Source organism: Alexandromys fortis, unplaced genomic scaffold, assembly GCF_014885135.2.
Source record: "Alexandromys fortis isolate MF-2015 unplaced genomic scaffold, M_Fortis_MF-2015_v1.1 scaffold_617, whole genome shotgun sequence".
NCBI classification, from domain to species: Eukaryota; Metazoa; Chordata; class Mammalia; order Rodentia; family Cricetidae; genus Alexandromys; species Alexandromys fortis.
This window is the reverse complement of record NW_026068545.1, coordinates 411-12,378: the sequence shown is the minus strand read 5'-3', so window position 1 is coordinate 12,378 and position 11,968 is coordinate 411. Positions and strand designations below refer to the sequence as shown.

The 11,968-nt window shown below is 39.7% G+C and overlaps 1 protein-coding gene across 1 annotated transcript; it reads right to left on the bottom strand.

Annotated features, from left to right (window-relative positions):
* Positions 1–1,007: 1,007 nt before the first annotated feature.
* Positions 1,008–11,676, bottom strand: LOC126495848 (C-type lectin domain family 2 member E-like). The gene is made up of 5 exons (XM_050133426.1): positions 11,589–11,676; positions 8,869–8,991; positions 2,812–2,996; positions 2,139–2,245; positions 1,008–1,140 (listed from the first exon to the last, which is right to left on the bottom strand). Exons 1-5 carry the CDS (start codon positions 11,674–11,676, stop codon positions 1,008–1,010), a joined length of 636 nt encoding a protein of 211 aa, XP_049989383.1.
* Positions 11,677–11,968: the final 292 nt, after the last annotated feature.

The following is an 11,968-nucleotide window of genomic DNA, read 5'->3' as shown; positions in this document are numbered from 1 at the left end:
AATAGATATAAATATCATAACTGTAATTCTTGCTTGATAACTGTTTTGTTATATGTAATTTTGCTATGTTAAAGTTAAAGCCTTTTTTTTTGTTTAAACAGAAAAAGGGGAAATGATATGGGAGTGTCATATATCAATCTGTTGATTTCATTGGTTAAGTAATAAAGAAACTGCTTGGCCCTCATAGGTTAGAACATAGGTGGGTGGAGTAAAACAGAACAGAATGCTGGGAGGAAGAGGAAGTGAGCTCAGATGCCATTTCCTTTCCTCTCGGGGGCAGACACGATGAAGCTCTGACCCAGGATGGATGTAGGCTAGGATCTTCCTGGTAAGCGCACCTTGGGGTGCCACACACATTATTAGAAATGGGCTAGTTCAGGTGCGAGAGTTAGCCGAGAAGAGGCTAGATCTAATGGGCCAAGCAGTGTTTAAAAGAATATAGTTTCTGTGTAATTATTTTGGGTAAAGCTAGCCATGCGGGCGGCCGGGTGCCAGGAATATAGCCCACCGCTCCTATCACAACATCGTAGGTCCAAAATAATCACAAGGAAACTGTATTAATTAAACCAATGGTTGGCCTATTAGCTCTAGGTTCATGTTGGCTGGCTCTTACATCTTAAACTAACCCATTTTCATTAATCTGTGTATCACCATGTTGCTGTGGCTTACTGGCAAGGTTCCCATATGTCTGTCACCTATGGGTAGCTATATGGTGTCTCGTGACTCTGCCTTCTTTCTACCAGCATTAAGTTTAGTTTTCCCTTCCGAAATCTGCTCTGCCCTATCACGGGCCAAGGAAGCTTATTTATTTATTAATAAAAGCAAAACATATACATAAAAATTTCCCACACCACCCTAATGTATATTCCTCTCAGTGAAATTTCATCTTTGCTATCAACACAGATTATCATGCCATTTTGATGATGATTTTAGCAGATGAGGAGTGGAGCAGAAACTGGAGATCTTCTCTTTTTCAGGCATGCTCTGACACTCTCCTTACCCTGGATTTAAAATCCATGGCCCTGACAAAGAATAGCTTTAGGCTTGCTACAAATCCATTTCCTATGTATGTAGCCCCTGCCACTGCTGATTCCACTGTCACTCAGGTAGGCATATTCTTCTTCTCCTCGGACAGGATCCCTAAAACAACAAACATGCACATTTTCTGCACAGACTGACACTGATTCAATCCAGCAACCATATCTCATCCATCTTCACTGCTAATTTGTAATAAGAATCAAAGAAAGGCAGAGTTCATGAAGAACTACCTTTACCAGTTAGACTTAGCATCCTTTACATTCTTGGCATTCATTTTGAACACTACATCTTTATCATTCTTCAAAATTGATCCTATAATGTGTGTAGAACGTGTTTGACTGGTGCTTGATGTCATGTGAAAATGAACTGCTTCCTTGTTTGGCCTCAAAAAGGTGACTTTTCAATTTTGTTTTGAAGTATTTTACACATGTATTAAATGAGGAAAATTCAATTTTTAGTAAATTTCTGATGCATCTTTAATGATATATGTAAGTCTGTGTCTTAATTTTTCACTTAAATAGCTCCATTTGAAATGGCTATGTCTACATCCAGGAATTGTCTTAGTGCTCTTTAATGATGAGACTTTAGAAGAGGCTCCCAATTTCCTAGGAGTCTCTGTTTCTGTGAACAGGTGTAGCTGTGCACACAGCTATCAGACACATACTATCCAGCAGTTCTGCAGTGGTTTCCTTGTGTTTCAGAGTCATTAATCCCCATCTGTAATTCTATAAACAGCCAATAAGGGTGTTTATCATCAAGTTTTCAGTTGGTGATAGAACAGACTGCCACTACCCCAGATACCATCATCAAGCTAAGGATTTCAGCAGACGTCACACTAAAAAAATGCTTTCAATGATGGCTATTAAATAGGAACACACAGAAAATAATTAAATTTGTAGGATGTGGAATTTCCTATGAATTATCTATTGTATATAAGCATACACCCTAGTTCTGAGATACTCCTTCAAACTAAGGGTTTATTGTTCTATTTTTCTAGTACATTTGGCTCCACAAGACTCAGGATTTTCTCTCTTATGGTCACAGCTCACATAATTACAACTCAGGAACACTGTAGAAGGAAAAGTAGTTTGCAAACATACAAGCTGTTATATTCAGTGTTGTTTGTCCACATCCAAGGGTGCTCTGGTGACTCTCTGTGAAGACCGATCCAGTGGTCAGAATCACCATTGTATCTCTTCAGAAAATTCTATCATAAAACACAGAAAACAAAACAAAAATGTGTTTCCCTGTTTCAGATGGCCTTTGAGTCTTTGCCCTACAGACTCCTTTTTTTTGGGGGGGGGGAAGGCAACAGGGTGTAACAGAGGGTCACCAACCTTGGAGTCATAAGAGGTCTCAGATATCAGTGGATGAATTTCCATCTATAATCCAAAGTATATGGATGACTACCTGTGCCACTGTGACTGGGAAAGTCCCTTGTTAACCTTATCTGGCAGTTATTAACAGTGGTCACCTTTAGTATACAATACTTGACAGTTTCTGTGAAGGTTTTATGACCACCAAGTATTTCAGTAGTTTGTATGCTTGACATTACAGGTTTATAATGAACACCACATGATCAACAGTCTCTAGAATGTCTCAGGGTTTTAGTCAGACGCAATAACATCAGCAAATGGCACACATCAATGTACTTTTATGTCCCCCAGGGTCTAGGGTAAAATGCTTCCTCATGTTTCAGACTTATGCTCACTATTTCAAAGAATTACACACTAAACATAATAAATAACAAATCAATTCCTGTTCCTTTCTTACCAGCTCATCCAGACTGTCAAATAGAGCTAGATGGGCCGCTAGTGCCATGCAGAAGGTCTGGCTGGATGTCCAGTTATTTGTGTGTTCAGAAAAATGAAAACATTGACTTCCAAATCCAATCCAGTCTGTTGGGCAGGTGGGAGAACAAGGTCCAGGGCACTCAGTGACTAGTTTTCCTTTTCCTACTGAAATGTAGACAATTCAGGAAATATAATAAACATTTCAAAGTCTTCTGTCTTGGTTATCTATATAAATCTCAGTTGTCTGATGTGTGCTTTGAAGTAGCTTTCTTAACTGATCACTGAGAGAGTCCTCCTAACAGGAAGGTCCCCAATTCAGAAACATCCAGTGGGCTCTGAGGAAATGATATTTTCTTCTTTTTCATATTTTGTGTTTTGATACAGAATCTCACTATGACCCCCTTCCTGGCTTGGATACTCCTCTATAGACCACACTTGTCTAGAGTGTATAGTTAATCCTCCTGTCTGTACCTCCTGAGTGCTGGGACTAAAGACACAAAACCCTGAAAGGAAACAATTTCTATGCTACCATTCAATTAAGGATGTTCCTGATTCCTGGAATCCTACAGCTTTCTTTCCCTTAAGGCTCCTTCACATGCTCCTTTTTTTCTTGACAATACAAAAAGAACTTCTCACTTGCCTGGATTTACTATAGAAAAATGTCAGCCTGCAAAATATGGTCAAAATAGGTCTTTGATACTAAAACTTTGTTCAAGTCCTTCTTATAACTCTAACACACACACACACACACACACACACACACACACACATTTGTTGCTCTTCTTAGAGGAGCTCAGAATGACCATCATGAAGAAACTTACAACAGATGTTAGAACCATGAGCAGAAATGGGAACACTTATTCACTGCTGGTGGGAATACAAACTGATACATGTAATATGGAAGTTCCTCACTGAAAATAAAAAGAGACCTGTTATGTGACTTATCTATGTCACTCCTTGTCATATATGGAGAAAACACCTCCTTCCACAGAGAGTCTTGTCTTCCATGTTTATTGCCGCCCTATTTACCACTGAAGGAAATGGACCTGACCTGGATGCCCATCTACTGAGGAGTACATAATAATGTGGAACACATCCAAAATTGAATAATGTTTCAGCCTTAAAGAAAAATAAAATTTGTAGCAAAGTGTTTGGGATGGTAGGATATTAAGTTTAGTCACATAAACTTGAAATAAAAAGACGCATGTTCTCTGTCACATGCAATCCCAGCCTGAGATGCAGTGTGAAGAGCTGTGAGTGTGATCATGGTGTAACACATAGAAAGGAGAACAAAGAAGAGTGACATAAGGTGACAAGGAGGGAAAGGATGCAGCAAAAGCATACAAGTTATAAAAAATGTTAGCAATGATGTGGGAGTGATTTCTTATTAATAAAGAAACTGCCTAGGCCCATTTGCATTTGATAGGCCAACCCTTAGGTGGGTGGAGAAAACAGAACAGAATTGTGGGAAAAAGAAGCTGAGAGAGAGTCGCCATGATGCTCCCACTCCAGACAGACGCAGGTTAAGATCCTCTCTGGTAAGCCAGCTCATGGGCTACACAGAATATTAGAAATGGGTTAGAACAATATGTAAGAGCTAGCCAATAAGAAACTGGACCTAGCCGGGCCAGGCAGTGTTTGAAAGAATACAGTTTCCGTGTAATTATTTCTGGGTATAAGCTAGCCATGCGGGCGGCCGGGTGCCGGGGACGCAGCCCTGCCGCTCCTATTTCAACAGATGGCGCCCAACGTGGGGCTAAATCCACTTAAAAACCTGAGAAGGCTTAAAAATAAGGGAAACAGAGTTTAACACAGATTTTTGCTGTTTTGTTGGTGACATGCTGTAGAGAGATTCCTGATTCAGCAACAGCAGCAGAGAAAAAAAGCTGCGTCATTTTAAAGCGCGGCTTCCTGGTGCTATGCTGCCAGCGTGAACTCTGGCTTTAAAGCATTTCAAGGCTTTTATGGGACTGGATGTTTCTGTTCCCACTTGGGATCGGAGGAGATTGCTCTGAGACCTGCCGATGGCTCAGCGTTCCCTGCCTACACCTGGGCAGATGGCGGAATCAGGCTTAGGCAGGCGGAAGAGCATGGCGGATTCCTGCTGCCATACAGAGACGCGTTTTCAGACTGCGCAGTGCTCTGCGTGTCAGATTTGGCTGTAACTTGGATAAAAAGAGTTTCTGTGCTGCACACTCAGTCTCAAAATTAAATTGCTGATTGCGGCTCCAATGTAAACTGCTGTTTGCCTGTAACTGTGCTCAGCTCAAAAGCACCAAATGACTCTGAGGCAGGAGCGGCTGCTCCTTGCTGAACTGTGCTGATCTCAGGCAGGAACTACCGTAATTACCTTAAAACCGTGCAGTTAAGGTTTAGACTGGGCAGGACACAGGCAGTACCGTATTACCTATACATGGTGCAACTTAAGTTTTTAAGAAATGCTTAACATTTTAAGAAATGCTCCTGGATAATAAAAAAAAAAATACAGATTCACAGTAAAACAGATTCAGACACCGTTGGATGAATGTACGTAGGCTTGGGGAAAAAAAGAGAATATAAAGAATAAAGTTAATGTCTTAAAAAGAAAAAGGGTAAAGTCTTTAAAGAGACAGAGTACAGAAGTACAGATAGTTATAGATTAAGAGAAATAAAGAAAAATAAGCCACGTAAAAATGAAAAATTCACAGAGAGTCTGGATTATGTACATTGTGTTTTCTTTAAAATTTTTGACTGTGAAGGAGCTAAGTACAAAGAGACATTTTATTATATGGGCTGCTAAGCTGAACCTGCACATATGTTCTAAAGGTATCTTGACTTCAAAATTTGGATCTAAGGATATGATGCTTTGGAGAGGGTCTTCTTTTGTTTCCACAGAGGATGTGACCCTATGGATTGCATCTATCCCGGTATGGTATGATAGACCACGCCCTCCTGAAAGGTTGCTGTGAACACCCTCAAAAAATTACTTCACTCAACTGCCAACCGAGATGAACCTGACACACAGGTTACACCCTAAATGATCTGATTAACAGTGCCCCCATTCAGCAGGAAGCAGTTTGGAGAGAAAAAACTACGCCCATGTTCCCAAATATTGTTTATAAATGTTCTTTTACATTTAAAGGGGGATATGATATAGATATGAATAATTTGCATTGGTATGGATTTTAAGGTCAATTTTGTTATATGTATATGTATTTTTGAACTTGATTAAGGTATTGTGATTATGTAGTTCACTTAAAATGTAATGTATAATTAGGAAATATAGGTTGTTAATGGATAATCATTGCTAATAGTTAAGCTTGTAGTCATGTTAGTTAGATTTTCTAGATATATAGAGATATATTTCAATTAGATAGGCATTCTTCATATCTTTCAAAGACTGCAGAATATGGCATTTAAAATATTTTAATAACTTAGGACTTTTCATGACAAGGAGACACGTCTGCTCCTGGCAGCACCAGCTACTTCAAGAGGAAGATGGGCATCGAAGAGGATCCTTATGGAGTTGGATAGTCATTTGGGCAAGAAACTGCTCTTGCCTGGACTGTTGCATAAACTGGACACAGAGAACCCTCAGAGAGAGGACTGCTGAACTTGCCTAAAGGTGAGATGGTCTTTCGGGGTTCCTGATTCATGAAAGAGTCTACAAGACATTCTACAGAACACAGCAGAAAGTGACTGAACTGTCTTTAAAATTTCCTGCTTCATGGAAATGTATCTGGATACCATGGGCCTGTAGGCCGAAGATGGATGCCCCAACGGTACAGAGGAACTTTGGGTGACTGTCCAGGCAGCGAGATGTCTCTGTCATTTCTAGAGTTTTCTTATTTCTTGTTTACTTAGATAATATTATATCCTTCTGGAGTCTTTGATGGAGTTGAAGAATAAATAGTTATAGTTTTCCTTAGTTATGATAAGAGATAAAATAGATATAAATATTGTAACTGTAATTCTTACTTGATAACTGTTTTGTTATATGTAATTTTACTATGCTAAAGTTAAAGCCTTTCTTTTTTGTTTAAACGGAAAAAGGGGAAATGATGTGGGAATGATTTCTTACTAATAAAGAAACTGCCTTGGCCCATTTTATTGGATAGAAAATTAGGTAGGCGGAGTATACAGAAGAGAATTCTGGGAGAAAGAAGGTTAGAGGAGGAGTCGCCATGATGCTCCCACTCCAGACAGATGCAGGTTAAGATCCTCTCTGGTAAGCCAGCTCATGGGCTACACAGAATATTAGAAATGGGTTAGAACAATATGTAAGAGCTAGCCAATAAGAAACTGGACCTAGCCGGGCCAGGCAGTGTTTGAAAGAATACAGTTTCCGTGTAATTATTTCTGGGTATAAACTAGCCATGCGGGCGGCCGGGTGCCGGGGACGCAGCCCTGCCGCTCCTATTTCAACAGCAAAGAATTAGTTTTCTAGTTTAAACTCTGTTGTACTTCATTTAACTGACATATAAAGTCTAAAATCATAACTGAAATTCCATAGCTTCAGTGTGGCTATCCTAACTGTAGAGCAGTTAGGTGAGATACCTGAGTTTGAAACTTAACATGCTTTTGAGGGCCCATGTTAATGGAGCTGTGTGATGTTTTAATCTGAGTCTATTATAATAAAATGATTATATACCTACATATACATGGATGTAAATGTGTCCTCTCTCTCCTTCCCCCCGTCTTGCTCCTTCCCCCTCTGTGTGTGTGTGTGTCCGCGTATCTGTGTGCATGTAAAAGAAGGTCTGAAGGCTGCAAGTATTCAGAGGGCATTTTAGAAGAATAATAGATATTCCTCTTTTATAACTTTGCCTTTTCCTTACTTTAACAGATAAGAATGAATGCACTCCTTTTTCAAAGGTCTAGTGAGTTCTAGGAAATATGTGACCTGATAGGGCATATTAAATACCAGAAATGACTGCCCACCCTTTAGTGATGGGGAATTTTTGTAGCTGTTCTCAGGTGCACAAGGCCTCAGTGAAAAGGACCAAAGCAACAGGCAGTGAGAATGACTGTCCCTTCTTTTTATTTGACTATTTTTTGAGCTATATAATAGTTTAGGCTACATTAACCAAGACTTGATGGCAAATGTTTGCCCTGTCTAGACTTTTGTGTATTATTCATTGATGTCATCAAAATGACTCTCTGGCTATGGGAGCAAAGTTATTCAAGATTTTTATCACATTATTCAGAACAATCTCCAGCTAAAAACTTAGGAATCACATGTTCTGGAATTTTCTATTTAATATCTTCAGATTGTGGTTGAAGATATTAACTGAAACCAGGAGTCATGGGGGTGGGATTTCCTGTACCTTCCCCAATGATAGTACTCTTCACTGTTCTCACTTCCTTTTGGCTGCAGTAGCTTCCTTGTGAATCTCTGCTTAGTTTTCCTCTCCTTCTTCTCTACCTTGAATAGATACCCCACATGGCATGTGTCTAAGCCATAGAAAATATTGGATGTTTACATTACAGTTCACAATGGTAACACAGTTACAGTTATGAAGTAACAATGAAAATAATTTTATGATTGGGGTTCACCACAAAAATGAGAATTTATATCAAAGGTTTGCCATGTTAAGAAGGTTTAAAAGCACTGCTCTAGAATTACTGAATATCCACTTCCCAGGGATGCTGAGCCTGGCCTCCTGTGCACAGCACAGCCGGTGCTGTGCATCTTTCTGCTAGACCCTAAGTTCCCACAGAACAGGAATTACTGGCGTGTTTTCTCTGGAGTCCTTAGCATGAGTCCTTCCATACAGTATCAGCTTATAAGTATAACCGACAATGTGAATGTGAACAGAATGCTTTGGAATAANTAGAATCCACTTCCCAGGGATGCTGAGCCTGGTCTTCTGTGCACACCACAGCCTGTGCTGTTTTTTCATTGCATCTTCCTGCTAGACCCTAAGTTTCCAGAGAACAGAAATTTCTGGCGTGTTTTCTCTGGAGTCCTCAGCATGAGTCCTTCCATACGGTATCAGCTTATAAGAGTAACCGACAATGTAAATGTGAACAGAATGCTTTGGAATAAGTCACTTACCTGACAAAGCTACAAGTGTAATTACAGCCACAGTGAGACCCATGTTCACTACATAGCAGCAATATAGCTTTACAGGAATGATGGTAGAGACCATTCTGAGACATTTTCCTTGGAGCGCTTTATCTAGAAATATAAGTACGAGAATATTAATCTCAAGAAGATTTTAGGGAAAACAGTAAATTTACCTCAAAATCATCTGTAGATTTGACTTGTATTCCTCTACTGCAAATGCCCTTTACTGATGAAGGTCACTTAAAAGAAATCCCACACTAGCTCAGAATTGAGAATAATAGATGGTTATTTAATTAGTAGTAGACTCACAAATCAGAATCCTCTGCGAGAACAGAGAACAGAAACCCATTCCTGCAGCTGCGGTAAGAGAGCAGATGCATGCTTTACTTTGGCAGAAATAATAAAAGAGGCAATGCCTCTTTGGTGGGTAACTTCAGGGCCATTGGCTATAGGATTTCCTACAGCACTTCACAGAAGATCTTGGTTCATAAATGATGTCCTCGTCTACAGAAGACTTGGATAAAGGAGAAACAGAATTTTCGTTATGTGATCCCAGCACTGGGGAGTCAGAGGAATGAGGATCTACAAAGAGAATTCCAGAACAGCCAGGGCTACACAGAGAAACAATACAAAACAAAAAACAACAAACAAACAACAAACAAAAACCCCCAGCTGACTTTAACCATCACATTTTGTTCATTTCTTCTAAACTCCAAGATAACAGACTCTCAGTGTACACTTAGGAAAAACTGACAAAGGATAGGAGACAGAAATAGGCCAAACAGATTTAGAAGCACAGGTCCCAATGGTGAGCTCTTTTAATTCTCTTTGAAATAGGAAACTTCTTTGGTTATTTCCAGGTGAGAGGTCAGAAGTGACTGAGTCTCTATTTCCTTTCCTCTAAGAGAGCTCCCTGTGTGGATGCTGTGCATGAGGCTGTAACTGACACTAAGCTTGTCTGATGAGCAGCTTTAGAAATAGATCCCTAGATCTTCCTAGCAGAAACACATCATATCAGTTCCTCAGGGTTAGCACATAATGTGAATAATTTTGGAGAATCTTGAGCAGGCAATGCTACAGCAGTCTTTGAGGCCAATGGAAATATCAGTGCTCCCCTGAAGTCTATTTCCACCTCTCAGATGAACAGAATCTGCTTCTTGTCTAGGGGTAGACATGGCACACCATTGTCACCTGTGGAGCTGTAGCCAAGCTGTCTGTGAAGCTCGCTGGCTTTTCTGAGTTCTAAATCAGATCTGAGCTTCTCCGTGTTCTGATTCACTAACTTTAGGTCCACCAAAGCTGCACCTTTTCACTCTTTTTCTGAAGAACTGCTTGGACTCTCCGAAGACTCTGGGACAGCTTATACAGTGTCCTTTGGATTTTGGCTCCATAGAAACTTTTCACCCTTTTTTTCCATTTGTACATTAAACAAAGATATCCATTGAATTCAGTGCATCAGGATTTCTACAATGGCTTTCTTTTTCAATATGGTAATATGCAACTTTTTCTTAAAATGGTCCCCCCAAATCCATTTGGATGTTTCACTTCTGAAAATTATTTATTTATGTACTTGCATATGTGACTGTTATTGTTTCCCTTCTTTAATTCTTCTTCTTTTCTGAAACTAAATCCTAAATGTTTACTATAGAAAATATCACACATACCCTCCCAACCCCAACATTAAATTATCTGCCTTAGCTACCTTTTTCATAGAAATATGGGCAAGAATGTGATTCTATTTGTAGAATAAAAACAGTTTCAGATATGGGACTATATGACTAAGTTGAAAAATATCTACATTCCTCATGACCTTGAGTAGATTTTTGGTAATTATGAACATTGTTTTCCAGAAAGTCCATATCCTTTCATTAAAACAAGCAAGTAAGCAAAGAAAATTTAAAGTAAGGAAGAGGGAATAAAGGAAGAAAAATAAAAGAATGAAACAGTTTTTTTTCCAAATACAGAAGACAGTTTAACAGAAATTCCACAGGATTCTCCATTTCCATAATTTTCCATGAACCAGAAATATCAAAAGATTTGCTTGAGTAGGGAGTCAACCTCTGCTGTGCCTCCCAGCTTTCCTTTGAATCACACTGGATCTGAAAACCTTAGGTCCCAGCCCCATAGGGAACTTTCTTAGCTGTGCACATTGAAACCTGTGCTGTTAGAGTTTCCTTTACTCCGGGACATAAGGAGCATGGTCTAGAGCAACTTTCTTAACTCACCAGAGTTCAAATATCCAGACATAGTAGACTAGAAAGCTAAAAATAAACACACACACACACACGTGCACACATGGGCGCCTGGGTAGGTAGGCAGGTAGGCAGGCACTCATACATTCATGCATGCATGCATGCAGGCAGACAGACAAGTATACACAATTGGGCATGCACATAGGCGTACACGCAGGCACACACACATACACACCAAAAACAAAACAATCAAACAAAACCTAAAAATTCAACTGAACAAAAAGTATGCTTTAGGCTCTTATAAATTGATTCCTTGCTCATTTCTCTTGCTCAGAAATAGTTGAGTATTATATACTCAGATAGAGAAACTAATATGCAAGAGGCCTTTAAGCATCTCCACTTTTCCAGAGAGCCAGAATGACAGGCTACTAGACAGGAGGCTCTATTTCTCCGTGAGACCCTGGTGAAGCTCCTCTATCCTCTTTTATTTTGATTCTTGTTACATCAAATACATACCAATCTCTCCTTCCTGTTGGAAATCTGTGTTAGTGGGTTCTGTCTCTAGCATGCTCATGGAAGCACTTTGAGTCACTGCAGCAGGCATCTCTGAGCCGAATCTCAGCTACAGCAAGACTGAAATTGAAATCAGAGCAGAAGAATCAATGCTTTCAAACTTGGGCAGATTCAAACAATCCCGTTGGTATCTCAGTCGTGTGTATCAGGTGGTTCGTTACTTCTTTCCCTTCTAGCAGAACACCTGCAAACACAGCACAGGAAACTGCTTCTTGGAGAAACAGAAGTTGGTTTTAGGAGAGGGGATTGAGACATGGAATAAAGTGTATCACAAACATAATTATCAGAATGGTGATAATTTTGATAATCATTCAACAAGTCAA